The sequence below is a fragment of the Lepus europaeus genome, chromosome 8 (assembly GCF_033115175.1).
Source record: "Lepus europaeus isolate LE1 chromosome 8, mLepTim1.pri, whole genome shotgun sequence".
NCBI classification, from domain to species: domain Eukaryota; kingdom Metazoa; phylum Chordata; class Mammalia; order Lagomorpha; family Leporidae; genus Lepus; species Lepus europaeus.
This window is the reverse complement of record NC_084834.1, coordinates 102,063,228-102,078,290: the sequence shown is the minus strand read 5'-3', so window position 1 is coordinate 102,078,290 and position 15,063 is coordinate 102,063,228. Positions and strand designations below refer to the sequence as shown.

General features: G+C 42.8%; 1 protein-coding gene across 1 annotated transcript in view; it reads left to right on the top strand.

Moving 5' to 3' along the window:
- The window catches only part of USO1 (USO1 vesicle transport factor), an 86,053-nt gene that overhangs the window by 40,110 nt on the left and 30,880 nt on the right, over window positions 1-15,063 (top strand). The window contains exons 7-10 of the mRNA XM_062198662.1: window positions 102-157; window positions 4,065-4,185; window positions 7,258-7,436; window positions 14,834-14,974. Coding sequence (XP_062054646.1) covers window positions 102-157; window positions 4,065-4,185; window positions 7,258-7,436; window positions 14,834-14,974 — 497 coding nt within the window. The remainder of the gene's footprint in view (window positions 1-101; window positions 158-4,064; window positions 4,186-7,257; window positions 7,437-14,833; window positions 14,975-15,063) is intronic.

Below are 15,063 nucleotides of genomic sequence, written 5' to 3'. Positions count from 1 at the left end.
GGGAAATGAAATGAATGGTGTGTTATAAATTGTTTATCACTTGAATCACTTTTTGTATTTTTGGTCTACCAGTATTTTTCACATGAGCATATATGTTCCAGGTGTTTCAAGACTGATGGACTTACTAGCAGATTCCAGGGAAGTTATACGTAATGATGTAAGTCACATTTGAAAAAAAATCCAAGAACATGTAACTTTTTTTTGTCTCTTTGCAAATGAAATCTTTGTTGGTCCTTATTCCAAGTCATAAGAAGTCAGATTTGGGAAATTAGGCTAGCAGTAAATCTTAAGTCTTTTTAAGGCCACATTATTTCTGTTTCCTGCCTGTCTGATATTTTGTGTTAGGCAAACCACTTTTTTTTTTTTAAGATTTATTTATTTATTTGAAAGTCAGAGTTACGCAGAGAGAGAGAGGGGGGGGGGGGTCTTCCATCCGATGGTTTACTCCCCAATTGGCTGCAACAGCTGGAACTGCGCGGATCTGAAGCCATGAGCCAGGAGCTTCCTCCGGGTCTCCCACGTGGGTGCAGGGGCCCAAGGACTTGGGCCATCTTCTACTGCTATTCCAGGCCATAGCAGAGAGCTGGACCAGAAGTGGAGCAGCTGGGACCAGAACCGGCACCCATATGGGATGCTGGTGCTTCAGGCTAGGGTTTTAACCCGCTGTGCCACAGCGCTGGCCCCAGGCAAACCATCTTTGCTATCCAAATATATTCCTTCCACACATTTTGGATTTCTTCCACTCTATTCTGAAAGATTGTATTTAACACTGAACTCTATCTCCAGAATCTCTTTTCCTCCCAAAGAATAGAGATGTCCCAGGCATGAACTGTGCTAACTTAACAAAGCATCACATTTAGAATCCTCACCTTGTTTGATTGAGTATGTTTTTCAAAGAATTTACCTTGGTAATCTCTGCTTTATTGTAGAGCATGATTTGCTCTGCAGTTACTTTCCATTCTGGTTTATTTTAATATTTACATCTAAGTTTGAACATTTTGTATTGAAGTTGTATTTTTCTATATTGTTTCTTCCACCTTGATTAAAACTCCATAATACTTTTACGTAACAGTTGGAAAAATCTCTAGATTCTGTAGCGAGACGATCCTATTACGTTCATTAACCTCAGTATTTACAGTGAGATGCCCAAGAGCCACCGAAACCAAGTGGCAGTGTCTGTTAGCTGTGTTTTCTTCATGTTTGCCTTTGTGCTTGCTTGCTTTGTGCCATTCTCATCCTAAGCTCTAGGAAATGTCATTTCCATTGCTTTTATCCTTACAACTGAAGTGCTCTTGACTTGCAATCTGCATAGTTTTTTTAAAATTTTGTTGTTTATTTGAAAGAGCAATAGAGAGATCTTCATCCATCTGCTGGTTCACTTCCCAAGTATCTGCAGCAGCCAGGGCTGAGCCAGGCTGAAGCCCAATCCAGGAACTCCATTTGAGTCTCCCACATGGTTGTCAGGAACTCAAATAGTCCTGCCATCCTCTCTGTCTCTAAGGCACATTAGCAGGAAGCTGGATGGAAAGTGTGCAGCGCCAGGACGTGAATCAGGCACTCTAGTGTGGGATGCAGACATCACGAGGGGTGACCTAAACCACTGAGCTATTAAAATTTTGTAGTATACAAAATATATATTAGTTCAGTGTTGTATATAGGTAATGAAGTTAAATAGTAATGTAAGGAGGACTTTTTTATTCTTTAATGTTTAAATTTATCTTTTAAGAATTATCTTATTTAAATGAGCATCCATCTGTTAGAAATTTGGGGTATGTTTTTATACATAAAATTTGACTATGTATCTTAAACCTAAGTTTCTACTCTATTCTCTTGGCTCTCAGCTTAGATAAGGATGTGATACAAACTGTTTAATAAAAACATTATCTCTCCCTGGATCTCTGTTAATATCATTATTATTTCATTTTCATATATTAAACTGCTTTTTTGGAGTAACTGCATAAGCTTGATTCTTAAGTCTGCTGTTTTCCTTTAACTCTACCTTTTTTTCTGTTCCTAACCTTTTTTCCTCAGTTTTTATTTGAGAAAGATAAAAATGATTCTCAGTTGATTTTCACTATGTTTATGTTTAGTAGTTCTTTTTGCATTATAACATCTGAATTTTTAGTTTTTAAATGTTTTATGGCCATATTTTCAATAAACTTAAGAGGAAAAGAAACTTCTATTGAGAATTTATGTAGTAGGTTTTATAGAAGTCATTTTATCTCTAGTAGTTTTTATTATTTTTTAAATATTTATGTATTTATTTGAAAGGCAGAATTACACACACACACAGAGATCTTCCATCTGCTTATTCACTCACCAAATGGCTGCTATGGCCAGAGCTGAGCTGATCTGAAGCCAGGAGCCAGGAGTTTCTTTCTGGCATCCCACATGGGTACAGAGCCCCAAACTCTGGAGCCATCCTCCGCTGCTTTCCCCAGCACATTTGCAAGGAGCTGGATAGGAAGTGAAACAGCTGGGACTCGAACCACTGCTCATATAAGGTGCTGGCTCCACAGGCGGCAGCAGCTCTACACACTAGGCCACAGTGCCATCTCTTAGGTTTCACTTTCTTTTTTTTTTTTTTTTTTTTTTTTAAGATTGATTTACTTATTTGAAAGGCGGAGTTACAGAGAGGCAGAGGCAGAGAGAGAAAGAAGTCTTCTATCTTCTGGTTCATTCCCCAAATGGCCACAACAGCCACAGCTGGGCCAACCCAAAGCCAGGAGCCAGGAGCTTCCTCGAGGTCTCTCACTCAGGTGCAGTGGTATGCCATTTGGGCCATCTTCTGCTGCTTCCGCAGGCCATACCAGAGAGCTGGATCAGTAGAGCAGCCGGGTCTTGAGCCGGCACCCATACTGGATGCTGGCATTGCAGGTGGCGGCTTTACCCGTTATGCCACAGCACCAGCCCTAGTTTTTACTTTTAAGAACTGTGAGAAAGGTATTATTATCCTTTTACATGTGAGTATGCTGTTAGAATTTGTATAGTTTGCTTAATGTTGTGCAACTATTAAGTAAGGCAGCCAGTTTTTAAACCTACTTTCTCTAACTCAGAGCCTTCTACTGTATTCCTTCTCTTTGTTAGCAATTAAACGCAAGTTGCTTCACATCTAAACATCTAAAAATGACCACTTTTACTTTTCTCTCATCTTAGTTTTGAGACTTGGCAGGCAAATGAATGTATCAAGCTCAATAAAGTTGTGGGCACTTTTTGTCTCATGCAAGTACTTATCTGTCCAGTACTGACAGCCAGCAACTGATTAGCTTCTGAGGGACTTTGGAACTATCTATTTGCTGGTCCTCCTCCTCTGAAATAATATCTGTGCCTTTTTCTTTTTCCTTTTGTTTTTTTTTTTTTTTTTTAATAAAATAGTTGCCCTCTCTGAGCATCACAATATTGTTGGGTACTTAGAGCTTCATCAAGTACTTGTTTGATATACCTAAAAACAGAAATATGTAATAAGCAGAAAAGTGTGTTTTTATTAGTTAATAAATAGGCTTTAAAATATATAAACTAAATCCCAACTAAACAGGCTTGAAGAAAACTAAAAGAGGCAAAAACCAAATTTATTGCTGTTCATGAGACATGACTTTTCATCTTTCTTCTGTGGACTTAGAATCAAATTTAGGGCCAAATATTTACATGAATTCCTGTACTTTTTCTGCTCAAATGTGGTGGTGGTTGTTGATTTATGTTACTAAGTCAGCCTTTCCATTGATCATATTGTGGAGCATGTATAGTGGATTCCTGAGACAGATATAATCATGTTCAGCTCTCTTAAGCCACAGTGAAAGCTACGTAGTGATTGATGAGTATGGAAGAATTGTGTATTGTACAGTGGAAAGAGAACCGAATCAGGAATTGTTTCACATGAATCCTGGCCTGCGCTGAAATTTATAACTTTAGGGGGAAGGAGGCAAATTGCTTAACTTTCCAGTCTTTGTTTTCTCCATATGTAAAGTGAAGGAGGTGGACTTATGAAATTCCATGATTTTGAAAATGTTTTTTAAATGTCTTGTAAATATTGTACTCTGTTAAACATTGTCTTTCTTCTCCATAAGGGTGTCTTACTACTGCAGGCACTGACAAGAAGTAATGGAGCAATCCAGAAAATTGTTGCTTTTGAAAATGCTTTTGAGAGACTACTGGACATTATTACAGAGGAGGGGAACAGTGATGGAGGTATAGCGTGAAGAGATTCTTTTTGTATTCACTAAATTGTTAGCTTCCAGGGAATGTGTCCAGAGGGAGAAATGGAGGCTCAGACCCTACTTGACATCTCTCTTTCACTCCGGCATGTTGCATGTGGATTTTTTTTTTTAATCCTCTTTGATATTTGTTAGACTTCTGCAATCTGGATTGGTGCTATTCTTCATTTATGGAAGATCTTAGCTGTATCTTTTCAGATTCTGTTCTGCCACATTTTCTGTGGGATTGGTGAATGTGCAGCCTTGCAGATTTAGTACAGGGAGTTACAGGCAGTTGAGGTGGAAGTAGAATCGTATATTGAGGGTGAAGGGAAAAGACACAGTTGAGAATTAACAGAAAGCTAGAAATGGTGTTCTGGCGAGGGGAGAGCTCTTTGCTGTGATTAGGAAGACTTGAAGTATGGGCCTTGGCAAGGGTGCTCACCACGACTGTACAGCAGTGCAGACTGTCTCTCTGTGTGATCTCCCCACAACAATGCTAAGATGCCTAAGTGCAGTGTGGGAAAAAAGGCAGTTTTTCACAGGGTTAGGCCCGTTCCAGCAAGGTGTCATGAATAGGTAGTGAGACAGGAGAACTTAGTATATTATCTCTAGAATGGAAGGAGGGAGAGTCAGTACCATCAGCTGGAAAGGAAGGAAGTAGAGACAGGCAGTTTCTACAATAGGAGAAAAGCGTCTGTCTGTAGAGTGGAAAGTCTCAGGGAAGCTGTAAAGCAGGTAAATGAGCCAGAAGGATAGGAGGTGTAGTCCGAGGGCGAGGATTATCACCAGAGTTGGGGCCACGAACTGAGAGGTCTAGGTATTACTCAGACTGCTGTCGAAATTAAAATAGCCAAGAATGACAGAAGAACTTACAGAGAGGAGACTTGTCTGGTTTTGATTAAAGTGACAGAGAACTCTCAACTCCTGGTTTACTTCTGAAGTGTCTGCAATGGCCTGGGCTGGGAGGGGTCAGAGCCAGGAGCCAGGAACTCAATGCAGGCCTCCCATGTGAGTGGCGGGAACCCATTTACTTGAGCCATCACCACTGCCTCATAAGGTCTGTAGTTGCAAAAATCTGGAGTCAGAAGCCAGAGTAAGGTGTTAAACCCAGGCACTCCAATGTGGGATGTGGGCATTTTAACTACTTGGCTAAACACCCACCCCAAGAAAGATGGACCACAAAGCCAGTGATGTTTTCAGAGGACAAAGAGTAGCAAAGAGCTACCAAAGAGCCTGAGTCATAAGGGAACAGACTTTTTAAGAGAGGGTAGAGGACCTGTAGTTGGGAAATGCACTGGGCTGGGAGGACCTAGATACAACATGCTGACTCTAATCTACCATGGGATTGAGAGCATCAGCTGGCTTCAGTTGAAAAAGTTATAAGACAGGGCTGCAGTAGGTCTTACTAACTAATATTTGAAGGTTTCAAGTAGGATCATGAAAGCCTTTGAGAGGAAATTAAGTGGAGAAGAGGAAACCAAAGCTTTATGAGATGAAAAAAATGAAAGAACATACAAGTAGATAAACTGGAGAGGTGTATGTTTTTGCAGGTGATTGAGGAAAACAGTGTGGTAAATCGAGATAGAATTAATTAGTCTTCAGGGTTGCTAAGACAAGTTCCAATGGTTTGCTGTTACTGATTGTGGCCTGAAGCCTCCAGGATCCACTTTGTGCACACTGGAAGGAGGCTGCCAGTTGTAGAGGGGACTTTCACAGTCTTTTTCTTCTGGTGCCAGAGGATGCTTATTCATGTGTCAAATCCCATAGAACTTTACAGCACAAAGAGTGAACTCTACTGTAAACTGTGGACTTCAATAACAGCATCTGTATTCATTCATCAGTTGTAACCAGTATTACCATGCTGATACAAGATGCCAGTAATAGGGAGAACTAGGAGGGGCAGAGTATGTGGAAACTTTATTTGTTCTCAGGTTTTCTATATACTTTAAGTGCTCTTAAAAAGAAATCAGAGCAAGCTATGTGGCGCAGTAGGTTGGACCACCACTTGGAATGCCCACATTCCATATCAGAATGCTGGTTCAAGTCCCAGATGCTCCGCTTCCAATCCAGCTCTCTGATAATATTCCTAGGAAACAGCAAGTAATGGCTCAAGTGCTTGAGTTCCTGGCACCCACGTGGGAGACCCAGATGGAGTTCCTAGCTGCTGGCTTTAGCCTGGCCCAGCCCTGGCTTTTGTGGCCATTTGGGAACTGAGCCAGTGGATGGAAAATCTCTCATTCTATCACCTTCCCTCAGTTGTTCTGCCTTTCAAATAAATAATCCATTGCTGTAAGCATACAGCTTAACTCAAAAGTTGGATATACTGGAAGAGCCTCCCAGCCGTGAGCGCCCAACATCAGTCCGGTATGCTTTGCAGAGGAGGTAGATCATTGGTTTCTGTAGTGTGTGGTGAAGCAGAGATCAACGGGAGTTCTCACTGTGATGATGGTGTAGATGGGAGTGCCCTGGAGAATGGTGTGCTGTAAGCAAAGAAGCAGAAGGGTGAAACAGTGGAGAACAGGAACCATGAAAAACACAGGCCAGAGAGCTGTAAGGACCATATTCAAACAATGTCAAGTGCTTCTTAGAGATCAAGTAAGATAGGATTGGTTCATCTAACCAATATTTAATAGTTAGCTACTATGTATATACCTGATGTCTTGTCTCTATCTCTCTCTGTCTCTGCCACAGATAGGTGAGCAAGGCTTTTTCAAATTACTAGTGGAGAAGCAGACACTACCTGATAATAAAAGTAGCAGGCTGCTATGCACATGTAGCTGGGGTCTTAGAAATCATTTCTGAAGAAATACTCTTTAAGCCGGGATTTGAATAAACAATGAGTTACTGAGATGAATGATGGTTAAATACAGAAGTGAGGAAATCGCTGGGGGACCTGGGAAAGAGCACACAGTGCAGCCAGTGGCTGTCGGGAGTCAGGATGAGCTGCCTGCCTTGCCACGCCGAAGATGGGCTGAGCATGGAGACTGATCTTTTTGAACATGTTTGTGGGTTGGATTTCAAATTTTATCAGGCTTAACACTTTGATTTTATATTCTCTCCCCAGGTATAGTAGTTGAAGATTGTTTGATTTTGCTCCAAAACTTGTTGAAAAACAACAATTCCAATCAAAATTTTTTTAAAGAAGGCTCATATATTCAGCGTATGAAACCTTGGTTTGAGGTTGGAGATGAAAATTCTGGCTGGTCTGCACAGAAAGTGACAAACCTACATCTAATGTTACAGGTATACTCCTCAGTCAAATGTGATAGCAGTTCTGACAGCAGTCCTTTCACAGAAAAGGATATGACTGTTTGGTAAATGCAGGATACTCAGCTGGTTTCAAGAGGGCTTTAACAACCCTTTCACTGTGGGAGTTGCTGCCCCCACCCCATCACCCAGCTTCAGTAATTACTAACATGTTGATTGTATTTCATGTTTTATTCCTCTCTCTTGTCCTGCTATGTTAAGACAAAATTCAGTCATGGCCGGCGCCGTGGCTTAACAGGCTAATCCTCCGCCTAGCGGCGCCGGCACACCAGGTTCTAGGCCCGGTTGGGGCACCGGATTCTATCCCAGTTGCTCCTCTTCCAGGCCAGCTCTCTGCTATGGCCAGGGAAGGCAGTGGAGGATGGCCCAAGTCCTTGGGCCCTGCACCCCATGGGAGACCAGGAGAAGCACCTGGCTCCTGGCTTCGGATCAGTGAGATGCGCCGGCCGCAGCGGCCATTGGAGGGTGAACCAGCGGCAAAAAGGAAGACCTTTCTCTCTGTCTCTCTCTCTCTCTCTCACTATCCACTCTGCCTACCAAAAAAAAAAAAAAAAAAATTCAATCATACAGTTTCTTGGTGGGCTTTACATGAGAGACTAATAAGTTACATTAATGATTTGAATTTTTTAAGCCTGTTTTCATAAAATAACTTTTAATATTCAAAATAGTGAAGCTCAACAAATAACTCCGTTCAGCAAACATTTACTGAGAGCCAGGCATTGAGTACTAGAAAATGAATGATAATGTGCCTGCCGCCAAAGAGTGATAGTCTGGGTCTTAAGACCTATGTATGTGCTTATTTATTTATTTATTTATACACAAGTCACCTGTAATTTTAGTTAAGCTTTATGGTGAAAGCTTGGTGGTGACAGTAAAAGGGAGGACAGTGGGATTCCAAATGGTTTCTGCACCTGAGAAAAATTTGAAGTTCTTGAAGTATTTTACTTTTTTTTTTTTTTTTTTTTTTTTGATAGGCAGAGTGGATAGTGAGGGAGAGAGATAGAGAGAAAGGTCTTCCTTTGCCGTTGGTTCACCCTCCAATGGCCGCTGCGGCCGGCGCATCACGCCGATCCGAAGCCAGGAACCAGGTGCTTCTCCTGGTCTCCCATGCGGGTGCAGGGCCCAAGGACTTGGACCATCCTCCACTGCCTTCCCGGGCCATAGCAGAGAGCTGGCCTGGAAGAGGGGCACCCGGGATAGAATCCAGTGGCCCAACCGGGACTAGAACCTGGTGTGCCGGCGCCGCAAGGCAGAGGATTAGCCTGTTAAGCCACGGCGCCGGCCTTTTTTTTTTTTTTTTTTTTTCTTTTTTTTTTTAAGTATTTTACTTAATTACTTCTTTATTGAAGTGACCTTCTCCAACCCTTTAAGTCTATATCAACCTGTGAAACTTACACACTGTCTAGTGATCTTCGTGGTTCTTTGAACGTCTCTAAACCCTGTCTACCTCTGAAGCTGATTTCAAGACAAGTTGGTTAACCTCTTTAGTGATCAGAGTCTGAATATTGTCCCACGCCCTGGGAGTTGCCTGCATGGGACTGATTGATAATTAGGGTGACCAGGTGCCCCAGTTTGCCAGGCCAGTCTTCCCTTTGTAATTACTAATGGTGTCCTCTTTCACTTTAAAAATGCCCTGGTTTGGACTATAAATTATGTAGTTACCCTATTTAAAATATGCCTAAAAATTGTTACAAAAGTATTTTACAGCAGGCTGTGGTCACAGAGCCCTTTCTATGTATATTTGTAACTCCATCATTCCTATCTGTCTTGTTAGTATTGCATATTTCAAGAATTTATTAATCTTTTATGTTCTAGAAACAGCAGCACCAAGTAGAGAGCACGATACCTTTGTCCAACACTGCTTTCTTTATTTTTATTTTTATTTATTTTTTTATTTGACAGAGTTAGTGAGAGAGAGAAAGGTCTTCCTTCTGTTGGTTCACCCCTCAAATGGCCGCTATAGCTGGCACGCTTTGCTGATCTGAAGCCAGGAGCCAGGTGCTTCCTCCTGGTCTCCCATGGGGTGCAGGGCCCAAGCACTTGGGCCATCCTCCACTGTCCTCCCGGGCCACAGCAGAGAGCTGGACTGGAAGAGGAGCAACCGGGACTAGAACCCGGCACCCATATGGGATGCCAGCGCCGAAGGTAGAGGATTAGCCAAGTGAGCCACGGCGCCAGCCCCTAAAACTGCTTTCTTAAAGGAAATTCCTCTGGAAAAGTAAAGCTGACATTAGAGAGAGTGAGAGGATCATAAGAAAACATTTTCTGCCAAACATGGAAAGTTTAAATTGCTTGAAGGGCCTGTTCATGTTTTGTAGTTTAAAGTACTATGTAGAGAATTACTGTGAAGAAGATGTCAATTTATAGAGTAGTATTTCACCAAAAAAGTTTTTGAGTGTAGCATACAAACAGAAAAATACAGTATTGTAGTTGTGTAATAAGTTGGTTCTTTAAGTATTCCCTTTTTTTTAAAGATTTATTTATTTTGAAAGTGTTACAGAGAGAGAGCTTCCATCTGCTGGTTTACTCTTCAGGTGGCCACAACGGTCAGTGCTGGGTCAAGCCAAAACCAGGAGCCTGGAACTTCATCTGGGTTTCCCACATGGGTTGCAGGGGATCAAACACTTGGGCCATCTTCTGCTGCTTTTCTCAGGCCAGTAGCAGGGAGCCGGATCAGAACCGGAACAGCTGGGACATAAACCAGAGCCAATATGGCATGATGGTATCATAGGCAGCAGCTTAATCTGCTGTGCCACAATGTTGGCCCCTATAATATTCTTGACTTCAAAAAAGTGAATAAACTGGGGGCCAGTGCTGTGGCGCCACAGGTAAAGCCCCCACCTGCACTGCCGGCATCCCATATGGGCACTGGTTAGAGCCCAGGCTGCTCCACTTCCGATCAGCTCTTTCCAAGTCCTTGGGCCCCTGCACTTGTGTCGGAGATCGGGAAGAAGCTCCTGGCTCCTGGCTTCAGATCAGCACAGCTCTGGCCATTGCGGCCAATTGGAGAGCGAACCAGAAGATGGCAGACCTCTCTCTCTCCCTCTCTCTCTCTCTCTCTCTCTCTCTCTGCCTCTCCTTTTCTCTCTGTAACTCTGACTTCCAAATAAATAAATCTTAAAAAAAAAAAAGAATAAACTTTAGCTTTCATCAAAATTTATCAAAAGAGCTTTGTCAGCTCTGTTTCAGCCATTTGGGGGAGTAAACCAGTAGATAGAAGATTTTCTCTCTGTCTCTCTCTCTCTCTGATGGTTTATCTTTCAGGTATATGAAAGTAAAGTTTTTCTCTCTTACATATAAGTCTTGAAGACCATAATCTTCAAAGCAAAGGGACTGAGTTAATTTATTTTAGTGTATTCTTCACCTCAAGAATCAAATATATCTTGTGCTATTCAACCTTTAGAATACTCTTTTTTTTTTTTTTTTTTTTTTTTTTGGACAGGTAGAGTTAGAGACAGAGAGAGAGAGACAGAGAGAGAGGTCTTCCTTCCATTGGTTCACTCCCCAAATGGCCGCAACGGCCACCACTGCACTGATCCGAAGCCAGAAGCCAGGTGCTTCCTCCTGGTCTCCCACGCGGGTGCAGGGGCCCAAGCACTTGGGCCATCCTCCACTGCCCTCCTGGACTGCAGCAGAGAGCTGGACTGAAAGAGTAGCAACTGAGACTAGAGCTCGGCACCTATATGGAATGCCAGTGCCGCAGGCAGAGGATTAACCAAGTGAGCCACGGCACTGGCCCCTAGAATACTCTTTCTTTATAGCAATATTTAAAGTTGTATACCATGTCTCTACTACAGTACACCAAATGCATTATTGTTTTTCTTTTTGGTTGCATACATTCTAATTGGGATTATTCAGTATTACAGTTACAGTCATAATTGAATTCTAAGTAATTGAAAACTGAAATTGATCTTCTTTGGGATTTTTTTCATTCAAATTTTACAGACAAAAATTATTGGAAACATCTTTTAAAAAGCTGTTCAGTAATATTTTAACTTTTTCATAGCATTTTAATTTTATAACTAGTTATTTTTTTTTTTAAGATTTTATTTATTTGAGAGGTAGAGTTACAGACAGTGAGAGGGAGAAACAGAGAAAAAGGTCTTCCATCCATTGGTTCAATCCCCAGCTGGTTAAGCCACTGCTAGAATGTCCTCATCCCATATCTGAATGCCAGTTTGAGTCTCAGCTCTTCCACTTCTGAACCAGCTTCCTGCTAAAGCATCCTAGGAAGCAACAGATAACGTCTGAAGTGCCTGGCCCCCTGCCATGCACATGGGAGACCCAGATAAAAGTGCAGACTCCTGGCCCAGCCCTGACTGTTTCAGCCATTTGGTGGAGTGAATTTGTGGATAGAAGATTCTCTCTCTCTCTCTGTCTCTGTCTCTGTCTCTCTCGGTCTTTCAAGTATATGAAGTAAATAACCTTAAAAAATTAAAATCGCGTGATTATGTTTTCAAAAATCCTTGTCAGTTGGAGGTGTATACATGAATATATTTATGGGAGAAATGACATATTGCCTGGCACATGCTTTAAATAGTCCTCCCCCCAAAAAATAAATAAGAGAAATAGGGATAGGTGGGAAATAAATTAAGGGAAGAAAACAACAACAAATCTGGTAACCAAAGTTCCAGGATAGGAACCAGTCAGTGTACAATGCTAAAGGCTCTCCTTAGTGACAATTTATTAACCAGTCCTCTTGGCAGTGTGTGTTAAGCCAGACATGAAAACATCAAATAATCTGTTTCTTCATTACTCACTGATTCAGACTCTGCTGATTCCTAGTCATCTTTTTATTTTCCAACAATAAAAATACCACTTTTCAGGCCGTCATTGTGGCATAGCCAGTAAAGCCGCATCTGTGACACCAGCATCCCATATGGGCACCGGTTCTAGTCCCAGCTGCTCCATTTCCAATCCAGCTTCCTGCTAATGTGCCTGGGGAAGTAGCAGAAGATGGCTCAAGTGCTTGGACCCCTGCATCCATGTTGGAGACCTGGATGAAGTTCCTGGCTCCTGACTTCAGCCTAGCCCAGCACTGCGTGTTGTAGCCATTTAGGGAGTGAACCAGCAGATGGAAGACCTCCCTCCCCCTCAAACACTCTGCCCTTCAAATAAATAAAATACATCTTTAAGAAGAAAAAAATACCACTTTTCAATCCTATTTATTTTAATATTTAACTCCCCCCTAGCCACCCCTCCACACACAGATCCCCTTTCTCAGTGAGTCACAGTCTTTGATCTGCACCAGCTATAGTGATGAGTGTCTTGAGTGCTCAGTCATACCACTACCACCATGTGAATTCTGTTTGTAGGCACTTTGCTTATACCAAAGTAGTTCATTAATATCTCATTTGACCTTGATATGTAAGAGTTTGTATGTACATGTAACTAGTTTTAAAATGCATGATATATAGCCAGCGCCGTGGCTCAACAGGCTAATCCTCCGCCTAGCGGCGCCGGCACACCGGGTTCTAGTCCTGGTCGGGGCACCGATCCTGTCCCAGTTGCCCCTCTTCCAGGCCAGCTCTCTGCTGTGGCCCGAGAGTACAGTGGAGGATGGCCCAAGTGCTTGGGCCCTGCACCCGCATGGGAGACCAGGATAAGTACCTGGCTCCTGCCATCGGATCAGCGCGGTGCGCCGGCCGCAGCGCGCAGGCCGCGGGGACCATTGGAGGGTGAACCAACAGCAAAGGAAGACCTTTCTCTCTGTCTCTCTCTCTCTCTCACTATCCACTCTGCCTGTTAAAAATAAATTTAAAAAAAAAATGCATGATATGTTTAAAGTTATTTTTCTTTTGTTTTATTTATTTTATTTATTTAAAAGGCAAAGTTAGAGAGAGAGAGAGAGATATCTTCGTTCCACTGGTTCACTCCCTAAATGGCTACAATGGCCAAGACTGAGCCAAACCGAACCCAGGAGCTTCATCTGGATCTCCAGCATGGTTGCAGTGGTCCAAGCACTTAGGGCCATCTTCCGCTGCTTTCCCAGGCATGTTACCAGGGAGCTGGATCAGAAGTGGAACAGCCAGGACTCGAACCTGGCATCCATCTGGGATACCAGCATCGCAAATGGTGGCTTTACCAACTATGCCACAACACTGGCCCCTAAAATTATTTTGAAGATGTGGCTGTGCCTAAATATAGGAGGTCTTCAAAAAGTTCACAGAAAATTGCTTTACAGGAAAAAACTATACATGGATTTAAAAATCTTTTTGCATAGAATAAATTTAACTTTTTTTAAAAAAAAGATTTACTTATTTATTTGAAAGAGTTACACAGAGAGAGAGAGAGTCTTCTATCCGCTGGTTCATTCTTCAGTTGGCTGCAACGGCTAGAGCTGTGCCAGTCTGAAGCCAGGAGCCAGGAGCTTCTTTCAGTTCTCCTACACTAGTGCAGGGGCCCAAAGACCTGGGCCATCTGTTTTCCCAGGCCATAGCAGACAGCTGGATTGGCAGTGAAGCAGCCAGGACTCGAGCCAGCACTGCAGGCAGCAGCTTTACCTGCCACACCACAGCACCAGCCCCAACCTTATCTTTTGATTCTAGTGTCCCATGAACATTTTGAAGTGCTATCTTAGTTGTTGTCTTTTCTTGTGGTTCTAAAACTTCATGTTCATATTCAGAGTATTTGTAGAATTGTAGGGATTTAATTAGTACTAGTGGGGTCGGCACTGTGGCGTAGAGGATAAAGCCGCTGCCTGCAGTGCTGGCATCCCTTAGGGGCGCCGGTTATAGTCCCAACTGCTCCATTTCCGATCCAGCTCTCTGCTATGGCCTGGGAAAGTAGTAGAAGATGGCCCAACTCCTTGGGCCTCTGCATCCGGAAGAAGCTCCTGGCTCCTGGCTTCGGATCAGCACAGCTGCGGCCGTTGCAGCCAGTTTGGGGAGTGAACCAGTGGATGGAAGACCTCTCTCTCTGCCTCTCCTCCTCTCTGTGTTTAACTCTAACTTTCAAATAAATAAACAAATCTTTAAAAAATAATAATTAGTATTAGCAATTAACAAGACCGACCCCTTGCCAAATTAATAAATCTTCCTACCTTGTCTCCAGTTATTAGTTTAGCTGCTCTTTAAATATTTCAAGTTTAGAAGGAACTTGGTCATCTCTTTTCAGACCTGCAGATGCTGTGCTTGTTGTTTGGGACACAAAAGTGACCAAGGCAGTTTCTGGTCTCTTGGAGTTGAAGTCACCCAAAGGAGATGTGCAGCAGATAACACAATGAGTCTGCCCTCTCACAGAGCTGTTGCCAGGGGAGCACGAAGGAAAGAGCTCCCGGGTTTTTTCCTGTGCTTCCCGGGTTTGCTTCCTCCGTCAGAGTTGCCTGAAGCCTTTGCAGTTCTTTAAAGAACAGATTTCCTTTTCTCTCTCAGCTTGTTCGCGTACTGGTATCCCCCACCAACCCTCCCGGTGCTACCAGCAGCTGCCAGAAGGCTATGTTCCAGTGTGGGTTGTTGCAGCAGCTTTGCACCATCCTAATGGCTACTGGAGTTCCTGCTGATATCCTCACCGAGGTAAGCATGGCTCAGGAAGAGGCCACACTCCGTGCAGATTGGAATCAGGAATCCTAGGAATCAGATCTCACTGAAGAAAATAAACAGTT